General features: G+C 43.6%; 1 protein-coding gene across 4 annotated transcripts; it reads left to right on the forward strand.

The window, feature by feature from the left end:
• Positions 1-546: 546 nt before the first annotated feature.
• Positions 547-10,053, forward strand: LOC122410773 (ATP-dependent helicase brm-like). Of its 4 annotated transcripts, none has more exons than XM_043419194.1 (14): positions 547-1,307; positions 1,679-1,991; positions 2,235-3,763; positions 3,844-3,917; positions 4,427-4,682; positions 4,803-4,941; positions 5,016-5,177; positions 5,295-5,636; positions 5,799-6,021; positions 6,101-6,294; positions 6,376-6,533; positions 6,646-8,620; positions 8,702-8,876; positions 8,961-10,053. In XM_043419194.1, exons 2-14 carry the CDS (start codon positions 1,722-1,724, stop codon positions 9,122-9,124), a joined length of 5,661 nt encoding a protein of 1,886 aa, XP_043275129.1. In that variant the 5' UTR covers positions 547-1,307; positions 1,679-1,721; the 3' UTR covers positions 9,125-10,053. The 4 variants fall into 4 exon arrangements, with proteins under 4 accessions (XP_043275129.1, XP_043275128.1, XP_043275130.1 ...); XM_043419193.1 differs by having other exon boundaries at positions 548-1,307; positions 5,796-6,021; XM_043419195.1 differs by having other exon boundaries at positions 549-1,307; positions 4,454-4,682; positions 5,796-6,021.
• The last annotated feature ends 3,910 nt before the right edge of the window (positions 10,054-13,963 follow it).

Raw genomic sequence — 13,963 nt, forward strand, 5'->3', positions numbered from 1 at the left:
TTGCAATTACGCGTATTTCAATGGCTCTGCGAATTATCTATACTGGACAAATATTTCTAATTATCCAATCAAATTGCATTATTTCCACAGGTAATCATAATTATCGACCAATGAAATTAGAGATATCCTATGGCTCAACACTACCAACGTTGCAGCGATTTGTCCAACAGGAAATTTTCGTCGTACCTCATGGAAATAGACCTGAAAAATCACTGACGCCAAGAATTTACCTTCCATTTTTTACGTTCAACGGTCGTCATATTACAACCTGCGTGGACTTGGTTTATTAATTATTTTGGATTATTAATTCATTTTTGAGTGCGAGTCATCGAGTTTTTGTCGGTAATTGTTGGATTAAAATTGACGCTTATCGAATATTAGTTTAATAAAAATAAAAAAAACACTAAAAACAAAAATCTGTGTGAAAGAAGCCCATAGGAGTCAAAAAGGAAACCAATTCGTAAAACTATTTAATTTCCCTAGTATTTAACTTTCTGTTCTTCATGTGCACTGTATTTAAGTTTCATGGGAATTCCCTAACGAGGTCAATCAGCTGGTCATTCATTTCGGAAAGCAAATCAAGTGCAAGACTGAAAGCACTCAAATTACGGTCGCTACTAACCACAATAATTAGCACTACCGCGAAATTTATAACTGCGACGTGTTATATTATTTTTTTTGTGACTGTCAATCTCAAAATTTCTATGGTTCCTTCCGATGTATTGCAAATGCTGAATTAAATAGTTTAGTTGTCAAGATACAGGGCGTTGAATACAAAATGATACCATGGAAAAAAAAGGAGAAACGAAGAGTCGAGCGGATCTCTTTCTGTCAAAAACCATTGTAATCCTAACCTAAATGAGCGACTCAATGAAAAACATTTCGAACTTAAAATATTCTATGTTATCGACTTGATGAAAATATAATTATTAAGATTGAAAATTTATTAGAAGGCTAAAGATTTTCTAGTGACACACTCGCATCTTCAACATATATAGCATATAATTACGAACGAGGTTATTCACACATTCGGCGCCATGTTTGGTAGTTCGTTTTTTTAGCACGGGAGGTTATAGCGTACATAATTGGAGGGCAACGACGTGACGAACGGTAAAACGCTGTACTACGTAGTCCAAATCCAAACCCAAAGCAGTTGGAGCGAGCAGCAATGGACGTTGGCGTCGTGTGTTCGCCTTTGCGGTGAAGCCGAGCTTCTAAATGATTTTAATGTATTTACAGTGAATTAAAAAAGTGTAGAAGTTCCTCGTAAATTTGCCTGTAAATATCCACGATTAAGGAACGAAACGGTAAACAAATACATTTTGAATATGACCGGAGTATTTAAGAAAAGTTGTGTTTTCATCGAGTGAATCTAATCCTTCGGAGCATTACTCGAGCCATTGCTCCGAAATTTTAGTGTTCCATCGTGATTGATTTTGTGATTGTTTTGTGAGCGGTGGGTTTTTCAAAAATAGTGAAAGAATTTGCGATCGAGGAGCGTGTAGGATGAAATAGTTTTTATTTTAGAGCGAATACGGGTTTGACTTTTTTTCACTCGTCCGTACTGGCGTCGCTCATAGCGTCGAAACGCCCATCGGTTTTTTTTGCTTCTTTTCTTATATTTCGAAAAAAAAAATGAGTATTCGTTAAAAACCAATGATTTTGTTTCTCACAATAGCAAACGGAGATAGGGAAGGCATCTAAATTTTCCTTTATGGAACATGGCGAGTCCTTCGCCACAACCATCGCCTATGCAATTGCCACAAGCGCAGAGTCCTATGGGCCCACCGCAACAATCTCCATCGCATTCTACATCTAATCCTCAGGGTAGTCCCATGGGCCCACCCCAACATCATCATCACGGCTCCAATCAAGATTATCCCGGTGGATCGCCTATGCCCCCTCAATCTCAACAAGTGCCTCCGTCTCAGCAACAACAACAGGGCTACCCTCTACATCCTCAACAAATGCCGCCTAACATGGGACCACAGGTTTGATATTTTCCAAGCAGTAGACATTTCTCTTTTACTGAAGTATTTTTTCCAAGTTATTTCATTCAATCGACGAATCATCGAATTTACTCCATATTAGCTATTTTGCGCAGCTACGAAATGATAAACATTTTTTGAGCATCTTGTACAAAGTAATTCTATGATTAAGTTAGTTATATTTTACTCTTTCATTTGAGTTTACTTGAGTTAATTAGCTTTACTCAAGTTTATTCTACTTTCCAGAGTCAAGGTGGTCCAGGTGGTCCAGGGCCAATGTCACAGCAAGGTAATGCAATGATGCCTGGTCAGATGGGACCAAATGTGCCGCCGGGAGGTGGACACATGGGTCCGGGAGGGCCTGGCCAAGGAGTGTCAGGTGGTCCAGGTCAAATGGGCCACGGGGGGCCAAACCCTATGGGACCAGGAGGTCCGAATCAAATGGGACTGGGTGGTCCAGGACAAATGGGACCGGGTGGTGGTCCGGGTCATATGGGACCGGGAGTTCCGATGCAAATGGGTCCTGGAGGTCCTGGGCAAATGGGTCCGGGAGGTCCGGGGCAAATGGGGCCAGGAGGGCCAGGACAGATGGGGCATGGGCAAATGGGCATGCCGGGACAGATGCACGGACCGAATTCGATGGGGCAGGGGCCGGTGGGACACATGGGATCGGGGCAAGGAGCTTCGGGCCACGGACCGCCGCACATGAGTCAAGGTGCTCCGGGGCCACACATGGGACCGGGAGGTCCGCAAAATCCGCAAATGGGACCGGGCATGCCCGGTCGCATTCCCCCGGGACACATAAATGCCAGTCAGCCTGGTCATATGGGTCCGTCTTCGGGACCGATGACTCCGAGCGGTCCGGGGCACATGGGGCCCGGTGGTTCGCCGGGTGGTCCGATGCCACCGAGTGGTCCGTCCCACATGGGGCCGAGCGGTCCAAATGCGATAAACTCGAATCAAATGCCTCCGGGTTCGCCGAATCAAATGGGTCTTAACGGACCAGGACAAATGGTCCCACCGGGAAACGCCGGACAAATGGGATCCAACGGCCATGGCCAAATGAGTCCCGGTGGACCGGGGCCTATGGGACCGAACGGACCGCAGATGGGACAGATTAATATGGGAGGCCCGGCAAGTCAGATGGGAATGAGTGGACCCGGTGGAATGATGAGCATGAATAGTCCGGCGAGCCAAGCCGGAGCTAACGGACCGAGAAGCCAAATGGGCAGCGGCGTACCAACGTCCATGGGTCCGGAAAACGGCCCCGGTGCTCAAATGGGCCCGGGATCCGGCCCATCCAATCAAATGAGTGAAATTCGTGGATCTATGCCTCCGAACGAGAGTCGCAGCCCAATGTTACAAGCAGATTCACGCGGACCTATAGGCCCGATCAATTCACCTGGACAAATGAATCCTGGTGGTCCTGGCGGACCAATGAACTCGGGAGGATCGACTCCTATGGGACCCGCGAGCAGCGGCGCACCTCCTCCCTCTGTAGGACCCGCTGGACCCGTACAAATGGGCCCCAATGGACCTGTCAATCAAATCATCCCACCTGGACCCGGACCACATGGACCTGGCGGCACCTCTCCCGGAGCCTCCGGACCCGGTCAGGAAAATCTCAATGCTCTACAAAAAGCTATCGACTCTATGGAAGAAAAAGGACTCCAGGAAGATCCCCGATATGCACAACTTCTCGCTCTCAGAGCTCGACAAGGCAATAACTTGGGAGACAAACAAGCCTTCAGCTCGCAACAGTTGCAACAATTACGGTATTTTTTGTAGTTTTTTTCCCCTTTTTCATGTAGAATTAGTACATTAGAGTAGAATTAATAGAAACTGTGATTTATAGGGTACAGATCATGGCGTACAGATTATTAGCGAGGAATCAACCGCTTTCGCAGCAGCTGGCCCTAGCCGTTCAAGGTAAGTTCCTTCATTTGTATTATTCGTTGCTTGCCCTGCAATTCCTTGATCCAGGTGACTACTTTTGCTTTTGTCACATTTCCTGAGCTTTTATTCCGAGAGTGCAATTAGTCACGATCTGTCTTCACAGTAACAGTATCGTGAGTTACGTGTAGTATTTTTTTTTTTTTTAATTTCAAAAGCTATGCACGTTCTCCCATACTTGTATTTCGATTCATTCTTCAAAGATGTGTAATAAAATTATCAATTGACAAAGTAGTTTCTAAATAGCCGGAAAAAAATGAAAATGTTTGTAATTTAGTAGCATGCCAGTTACTTGCAATTCTTTACATTAAATCGATGCTTGATGATTTGATTAGATGGATTCTTAAATTCAAACTATTCCAAGTTTGTCCTGTACTTAAAATTTTTCATGAATAAGTTGTAAAAAGTTATTTTGTAAATATATGTGCAAAAGTTGAGTAGAATGATCCTGGGTTCATTGGTAACCGTAAAATGGATTTATACAGGAGGAGCACCTCCTCCTTCACCCTCAGGTATGGGACAGCGTCCTCCAGTGGATTCGGCACAAGCACCCCCGGCTTCGACGGGTCCGCCAACTCCGGTTCCGAATGCGTTAGGACCCAACGGTCCACCGAGGCTCGGGGCTCAAACTCCTCAGCAACATCAGCCGCAACAACCTGTACCAAAAACCAATCGCGTAACAAGCGTCGCGAAGCCTGTCGGGTTGGATCCACTTTTGATTCTTCAAGAACGCGAGAACAGGTAATTCAGTCGATTTTTTTAGAAGGATTACGCGATGAAATTTCCCTCGCCATAGCGAAAATGGCATTGACGAAACAAGAGCGACCGAGTGAATTCAATATTTTCATTCTTCATTCTCAGAGTTGCAGCACGAATCGCTTTGAGGAAAGAGCAATTGAGCTACCTTCCGACCAACATGTCCGAAGACCTTCGGATTCAAGCACAAATCGAATTGCGCATGCTCAGAGTGTTGAATTTCCAACGCCAATTGCGATCTGAGGTAAATTAGACCTGGACATTCTTGTTTTAAAGAAATTTTAACGTTCGCTCATCGCATCTTTCTTTTCGTCATAGATCATCGCTTGCACTCGCCAAGATACAACACTGGAGACTGCGGTTAATGTTAAGGCGTACAAAAGAACGAAACGACAAGGTTTACGAGAAGCTCGAGCTACGGAGAAATTGGAGAAGCAACAAAAACTCGAAGCTGAACGTAAACGCAGGCAAAAACATCAGGTAAGTTTATTCAATCGCTTGTCAGAGTTCTTTGACAAGAAGGCTCGCTGTTAAGGAAATAAGTACAATCATTTTACAAAACTGGAGTAACATCGATTGTTGTTTTACGATTCGCAGGAGTTCCTCACCTCGGTGCTCCAGCATGGCAAAGATTTCAAAGAATTCCATCGTAACAACGTCGCAAAATTGGCTCGTCTTAACAAAGCGGTGCTCAATTATCATGCCAACGCCGAGAGAGAACAGAAAAAGGAACAAGAACGTATCGAGAAAGAGCGTATGCGTCGTCTCATGGCCGAGGACGAAGAGGGTTACAGGAAGCTCATCGATCAGAAGAAAGACAAACGTTTGGCTTTCCTACTCTCACAAACCGACGAGTACATCAGCAATCTCACGGAAATGGTTAAACAGCACAAAATGGAACAGAAAAGAAAACAAGTTGAGGAACAGAAGCGTAAAAAGGTAACGGTTAGCTACTTTTTTTCTTTATTCAAAGATCCGGTCTGTGACACAGCAGAAAACAAATTTTAGATCGCATTGACTAGTTTCTTCGTGTGTCAAAACTGAGATATTTATCCTGGACCACATAAATTTGACAAAACTAATTGTTCACTATGACAGAAGAAAAAGAGACCACAGGACAGCGAAGAGGGTGCAAACGGCGACGATGTTCGCGTGAGTGTCATCGAGATTGCGACTGGTAAAACGTTGACCGACGAAGACGCTCCGCTCATGAGTCAACTCTCGGCTTTCCTGGAGACACATCCTGGCTGGGAACCTGTAGAATCTGGGAGCGAAGGTGACACGGACGACGATGAAGAAAATGAGGAGAAAGATCGCGACAGTGGTAAAAATAATGACAAATCGTCTTCATCTATGAATATTTCTCTATGTGTTGCGATTTTTCAAATATTCTTCTTTAATAGCTGAAAAAGATGAACTTGCTGCTGATATGGCGGAAGATAAAGTGAAGAAAACCCTACAAAAAGCGAAAATCGAGGACGATGAGTACAAAACAGAGGAACAGACCTATTACAGTATTGCTCACACTATTCACGAGAGAGTTACGGAACAAGCATCCATTATGGTCAATGGAAAACTCAAAGAATATCAAATTAAGGTAAGTTTTTTTGATCTTGGGGGAAAAAAAATTTTTGTTTACGTAAATCATATTCCGTGATGAATCTTTGATTTCTTTCAGGGTCTCGAATGGTTGGTGTCTTTATTCAACAACAATTTGAACGGTATTCTTGCGGACGAGATGGGTCTTGGCAAAACGATTCAAACGATTGCCCTTGTTACTTATCTCATGGAGTTGAAGAAAGTGAATGGACCATTTTTGATCATCGTACCACTTTCGTAAGGAAACAAAAATCTTCTAATTTCATGTTAGAATTTTCAAGCGACATTAAATGATGGTATTGTTAGCACAAATGTGGATGATATTTGTGACATTCGTTTGAACTTGCAGAACTTTGTCGAATTGGGTGCTCGAGTTTGAGAAATGGGCACCGAGTGTCGTCGTCGTTTCCTACAAGGGTTCGCCGATAGTGAGAAGGGCGATTCAGGCGCAAATGCGTACAACGAAGTTCAACGTTCTTCTGACAACGTACGAATACATCGTCAAGGACAAAGGCGTTTTGGCGAAACTCCAATGGAAATACATGATAATTGATGAGGGTCACAGAATGAAGAATCATCACTGCAAGCTCACGCAAGTATTGAATACTCATTATCTCGCGCCTCATCGACTTCTTCTGACTGGTACACCGCTGCAGAACAAATTGCCCGAACTGTGGGCTCTTCTAAACTTTTTGCTGCCATCGATATTCAAGTCGTGCAGCACTTTCGAGCAATGGTTCAATGCTCCATTCGCTACGACTGGCGAAAAAGTCGAGCTCAACGAGGAAGAAACTATTCTCATTATTCGCCGTTTGCACAAAGTCCTCAGGCCCTTCTTGCTGCGTCGTTTGAAAAAAGAAGTCGAGTCGCAGCTGCCTGACAAAGTCGAGTACATTATCAAGTGCGATATGTCTGGACTTCAAAAAGTTTTGTACAAGCACATGCAGAGCAAGGGTGTTTTGCTGACCGATGGCTCAGAGAAGGGAAAGAAAGGCAAGGGTGGTGCGAAAGCTCTGATGAACACGATAGTACAATTGCGAAAACTTTGCAATCATCCCTTCATATTTCAAGTTATCGAAGAAAAGTATTGCGAACACGTTGGGACCGGGGGCACATCTGTTGTATCAGGCCCCGATCTTTATCGGGCTTCCGGTAAATTCGAGCTTCTCGATCGTATACTGCCCAAGCTCAAAGCAACCAACCATCGAGTACTGTTGTTCTGTCAAATGACACAATTAATGACCATTATGGAAGATTATCTTAGCTGGAGAGGATTCATGTACCTTCGTCTCGACGGTACGACGAAAGCCGAGGACAGAGGTGATCTTTTGAAGAAATTCAACGATCCTGGATCCAACTACTTCCTCTTTCTTCTGTCCACGAGAGCCGGTGGTCTCGGTCTCAATCTTCAAGCTGCCGATACCGTCATTATTTTCGATTCCGATTGGAATCCTCATCAAGATTTGCAGGCGCAGGATCGAGCTCATAGAATAGGACAGAAAAACGAGGTCCGAGTGCTCCGGTTAATGACCGTAAACTCCGTGGAAGAAAGAATTCTGGCAGCAGCGAGATACAAGCTTAACATGGACGAGAAGATCATTCAAGCTGGTATGTTCGATCAAAAGTCCACGGGCTCGGAGAGACACCAGTTTTTGCAGACTATTTTGCATCAGGACGATGCCGAGGATGAGGAAGAGAACGAGGTACCCGACGATGAAGCCGTCAACAAAATGATGGCGAGAACCGAGGAAGAGGTTGAGATATTCACGAAAATGGATCTCGAGAGACGAAGAGAAGAAGCTAAATCTGGAACTAACAGAAAATCGAGATTGCTCGAGGAACACGAACTGCCAGATTGGCTCGTCAAGGACGACGAGGAAGTCGAGCGATGGGCGTATGACGAGGACGAGGATAGATTTTTGGGCAGAGGCTCGAGGCAGAGGAAAGAAGTTGATTATTCGGACAGCCTCACGGAAAAGGAGTGGCTGAAAGCGATCGACGAGGACGGTGTCGAGTACGAGGAAGAGGAAGAAGAGGACAAAGAGAAGAAACGAGGTCGTAAAAAGAGGAAGAAGGGAGAAGAGGATGACGAGCCGATACCGAAAAAACGTCGAGGTGCCGGAAGTTCCGTTGATCCGAAAATGAAAAAAGCTATGAAGAAACTTATCATGGTGGTCGTTAACTATACCGACAGCACGGACGGTCGATTGCTCAGCGAGCCATTTATGAAGTTACCCTCGAGGCGGGAACTACCGGATTATTACGAATTAATCAAGAAGCCACTGACGATAAACAAGCTTTTGCAGAAAATCGAGGAGGGAAAAGTAAGTTTCTGTAAATTACGAATAAATTCTCAATTTTCTTCTTGATACTTTCAAATATAAAACTCTTCAAATTTTTTACAGTACGCTGACTTTGACGAGCTTGATAAGGACTTTATGCAACTGTGCAACAATGCCCAAACGTACAACAAAGAGGCCTCGCTGATACACGAGGATTCGATCGTCCTTCAATCGGTCTTCACGAACGCTCGTGAACGTCTCGAGGCCGAGGGGTTTAATTCTGACGGTGATGAGAGAGGTTTATATTATTTTTCATTCCCGAGCATTCCCACAGCTCTTTCAATAAGTCACAAAAAATCATAATTTTTGAATAACCGAGCAGATACTGGTTCCGCAGGTAACGGCGAAGACGGTTCGGATGGAGATTCGAGTGTGAGAATGAAAATGAAAATGAAAGGACGAAAGAGCGAAGGAAGAGGAGGTCGACGGAGGAGGGTCACGAAAAAATACATTTCCGATGACGACGACGACCCTGATGACAACTAAACGATCAATTCGCGACGACTTTGCTCTTATTTATTTATACATCATTGACTTTCCTTTCGCAGCGCTCTTGCGAACTGATATTACATTATAAAACATTTCGCGAGACCGCACTTTTCGCGTGCTTCCTTAGAACAAACGATGATAGTATTTTCGTGACGAGTTTACGAAAAACTCGCTCTCAACCGATCATTGAACCTTTTTTCTGTTTTTTATTAGCGAATGACGTGCTTAGCCACCAGTGGCATTGATAATAATCGTGTGTACAGCAGAATTTCGAATCCCTGAACTTCGCCAATTCACCTTAAGACAAACCTGACCATTTTAATTTACAAACAACTTTTAAAGAAAATTATTCAATTGTAGAATCGACTCGTGCGAGCTGGCGAATCGGATTGATTGAATATACATATACATGCATTATTCGATGGTGTTTTAGTAATAATTAACGACTCAGATTCGTTGCTTTTCTCTATTGAGATCATCCGTTTTTACATGGTGAAATTTCATCCCAATTTTTCGCTTCTTTCTTCATTTTTCAAAAAGAAATCAATCATTCTCCATGAGAGATATCGCACCTCGAATTTTCGTTCCTCCAACTTTCCCACAAATTGTTCGATTTTATTGTTTTTTTCGATCGAACTCCAATCAAGTATTATTATATTTGACAGGACGAAGGAACTCTCAATCGCTCGTAAATTACGACAAATCTATTGCGATCGGAAATCTCCCGATCTACCCATTAATATTTTATATGTATACATAAATTGTGTATATATATATATATATATATATATATTTAGGATAATATTTTCAGTTTATAAGTTCTCTAGGAGACAAAAATGATGAATATTAGGATATATACAAGAGTCATTGTAACTTACATCAATATACACTCCGAGTTATTGAATAAACGCTTATGAATGGACGAACATAAATTGTTTTATTGATTTTCTATTTGCTTGAGATTGTCTCATTTTTCATGGGCTTTTTGCCCGTTTTTGCGTCACATTTTCGTTGTCTTTTTCATTCTACGTGTTCGGGACGAATTGCACGAGTTTCTTTGCCTGAAATGTTATTCGAAAATTAACATGGTTTAATTTGGCGATTTGAAATGCACGAAACTTCATTTTTCTTGGTTATTATCCGAAAAGCGGGACTTGCATGCGAACTCATTAATTATTAAGTGACGAAATAAGCTGCCTTTTTGTGCCACGTCGAGGAAGTTTCATGATTTTTCGTAATAAATATGAATTTTGATATTCTTTTCGGTTCATTTGAGCCAATGACAGAAAACGATGATTATTCGTTAGAATATTTGCCTTTTCGAAGGTCGTCTGATGGGAAAATATTCTTGAAAAGTGATTCAATATTTTAGAAAGGGTTTTGACGATTTTGGAGTTTCAAATTGCAATTCCGAAAGAGACATTTTTTCAATAAACATTCACTCGATCACTTGACACATCCACTTCGTCCTATTGACAGATAATTCCATCCTTCTTGGATTATCTTCGTTTTGTAAGACTGTCGAAGAAACAGGGATTTCTAGGGAGAAAGATCGAGGCGCCTTTTTTGTCGTCCAGACGAGGCTTATGCACTTTGCTTTTTCGAACGAGCTCCGGTTAACGAGCGATCACATCGATCACGCGATCTCCAGGACGATAGTCTCGTCCCTAATCCTGGGGATCCGAAAAAATATTGCTCGAATGAATGATTGGAAAAATGGCGTTTCTGTGACAACTGTATGAAAAAAATACTCGCATTCCCTTCTGCCCATCAATTTCTCACACTTTCATCTCGGACCACCGTCAGGGTAGAAGTGAAGGAGAATTGTGGCGAGGTGAAATCGTCGTACGCGTTGTCGGACACGTTTTCTTTCGAGAATTTTTTCATCCTCGTGTACATCGAGATTAATTGAAATTCCGTGTAGCATGAAGCGTCAGCTTGTGAGATACGGAATCACGCCCGGGTGGCTACTCAAATTGCGTTGGAGGTAAAACTTTACACGTGGTACACGCAATGTCAGGGGGAAAAAGAATGAAAAAACACAATTCACGTTTACAGCTTGTTGTAAAATCGGCGAGACGAGAGAAGGAGGGAAGGTAACAAAAAATTTATGTTGAAAAAGTGACGGCTCGATCGATCTCGCACCGGAAAGTCTCCGATGGTTAGTTCCAGTCGAAACATTTTCCACTGCTTCGATAAATCAATTTTACTCGTGTAAAGTCACATTCTGTTTTTACTCGAAAGCCCGATTATTAGTCGACGATCTTTTGCTTTCTCCGTTCCCACATGAATTATCGCACGGATCTCAACACAGTCTCGTCACAGCTCAGTTTTATGCATCGTTGCCCAAGTAAAATTTGACGATGTTCGAACTCGAATTTTCGTGAGAAAAATTGATAAATATTGCAAATGAAGGACGCTCATGGTGCTGCACTTCCGGGAGAGTTTTCCAACAATCCACAAATCCTAATAAACGTCCGAGCGATCGCATTTTCGTGAGGAACGAGAAATATCGATTGTCGTGCTCCGCATCAAGTTTTTGCAGATTCCGAAACAGCTGTTTCGCACGATCGAGAATGCTGTTATTTGCTTTTGCACCAATTTCATATATTACGACGACGAAAACCCGAAATATCTGAACTAAGGGAAAAAATTTGACGTATACTTAATTAAGTTCCGTGAGAGGAAGCAGCACGATGACAAAATTAATCATCGCTTAATGCAGGCCTGTTATCCTCGAGCTCACGATATCCATTGGGTGTAACGGGCGCTCTCTCGAAGGGTGGCTTTTCCTTCGGATGGCTCCAGGTCCTGAATCGTCGGAGATATCCGTTTCTCTCGCTCTCTCGAGATTGTCCCGGGTCTGACAATGAGTTATACATCCCCTCGAAGGTGCTTGGATTCTCTCGATGGCGCAATTATTTACACGTGAGACCGGGAGGTTCCGTTCGAGCTTAATGGCTATTCGAGTCGTGATTTCGGCTCGTTTTCCTTTGTCGCCAAAAGACTCGTCAGTGTCAATATTAAGTACACCTGTTCGTAACTTTGTCGCGAAATTCCAGAACGAAAAAGAATTTTAAGTGAGAAAAAAAACAGTCTCGACGACGATGAGAGCAGAAAAAAGCGAATCGTTACTGTCTCCAAGATATTTTCCATGTCGATGCGCCTCCGATCCACTCCGGAATAACCCGGACGAGAAACCCGGCGGTAAATTTCGGCCATAAGTGCACGTTCTCCGTGCCGTAATCGCTGATTATTCGAGTTTCGATTCCCCGCATGGTACCGGGCAGCGAAACTATAAAAAAAAAAAAATATCCTGAATGATGCTAGCTGTTGACGGCAGGTCCACGCGGATTGCTGGTCGCAGACGCGCTGGCTCATGCCTGCTGATGGCAATTTCAGTCCTGTTTTGAATTTAGATGGAATTTAGGCAAGCTGTTACGGCTACGAGGCATCCACATGCCCGTTTTCACCCAACCCCTTCCGTTTACTCGTGAACCAAGTTATATACATTCGTGTTATAAGTTACGTATATATTCTATATAGAAAATTCGTACATCAGATATTCCACGCCAACTGGACGCGCGGAGCTCTCAATCCCTCGGGTTTTATCAATATTTTCGACCCTCCGCTCAAATATTGACGAAAAAATCAACCTCCGCCATTTTTCAATGAACGAGGCCCCTGATTTTCGCTTCCGGATTCCGGATTGATGAAACAGAGGCTCGAGAAGCATCCGTTTAAATAATTCAAGTGGAAAACGAGGTCGGAATCGCAGCCCGCTTCGAACGCCCCATGTTTAACTCACCATTATCCATACATGACGCGTATCGTATATAAATGTTTATAATATGTATCTGTAATGACATATCCAGAACAGGCTGCTCCATAGGAGGGCATTTAGTACGGAGTATGGGGTATTTATAACGGCACGGCGTACCAGCAACGATAAAACAGTTGCACCCCTATTTGCCAGCACGTCCCGCAGTTACGGTAACGAGGGGCCGCATGGTCGAGCCCGCGTTAGCCCCTTTCCACCGCGCGCGGTCTGTCCACCTCTGGAACTTGGAAAAATTTCGACTCATTATCCTCTCGCTTGCGAAAAGCCCGAAAAATATCTCGATGCTTTTCACGCTGATTTTTAACGAAAATCCCCGAAACGAACGCGCGCTCGTTGTTTCGCGGTGTTTGTTTCGGTTGATTCAATTAGCAAGAAAAAATTGCAGCTCCTCCGAAGAATATTCATTTTCACAGTCCAACTGTGTGCAACAAAATATGTCGGAGTGCAAAAATCCATTAGGCGCGGAGTCGAGCCGAAAAATTTCGTCGGAGTAATCGGAGAACGGGAAAGCTCCTGCGAAATATTATTTTCAATGTTGCGATTTTTGAGGCATCAAAATACTCCAAGCTTGCTTCGGCTGCTCCGAAAATGTAGAGCTCGCAAAAAAAGCATTCGAAATGTTCAGACATCCCGGCGGATTCTCCTCCCCGATTTCCGATTTCGCATGCCAAGCACCTTTAAATATTGCGACGAGCATCCAACGAGGCCTCCGGAATGCATAACCCATAAGGGAAAAAAAACGAAGTTCAGCGTTCGCGGAGCGTCGAAAAACGCTGCCACGTTTTCAGCTGCTTTTCTCACGCAGAAAATGTTTCCTTCTCCCCCAGCAACTTCCAATCCTCTCAAGGGATCGAAGCTTTTTCACATGCTAATTCAACCAGTGTAGTTTTCGAGTGATCGATAAGTTTAAAAATCATCGATTCGAACGTGAAATTGGCACGCGAGAGGGAAGATTTGGCTGAGAACGAGCAGGGCGAGATTTGAGCGCCGGTGAT

Source organism: Venturia canescens, chromosome 5 (genome assembly GCF_019457755.1).
Source record: "Venturia canescens isolate UGA chromosome 5, ASM1945775v1, whole genome shotgun sequence".
NCBI lineage: Eukaryota > Metazoa > Arthropoda > Insecta > Hymenoptera > Ichneumonidae > Venturia > Venturia canescens.

Bases quoted from the DNA above. Each gene is read 5' to 3' on its own strand.
- LOC122410773 (XM_043419193.1), top strand. From the start codon at position 1,722: ATGGCGAGTCCTTCGCCACAACCATCGCCTATGCAATTGCCACAAGCG. The intron at 4,683-4,802 runs GTAATTCAGTCG...CTTCATTCTCAG, and splicing joins CTTCAAGAACGCGAGAACAG to AGTTGCAGCACGAATCGCTT. The intron at 8,621-8,701 runs GTAAGTTTCTGT...AATTTTTTACAG, and splicing joins AGAAAATCGAGGAGGGAAAA to TACGCTGACTTTGACGAGCT.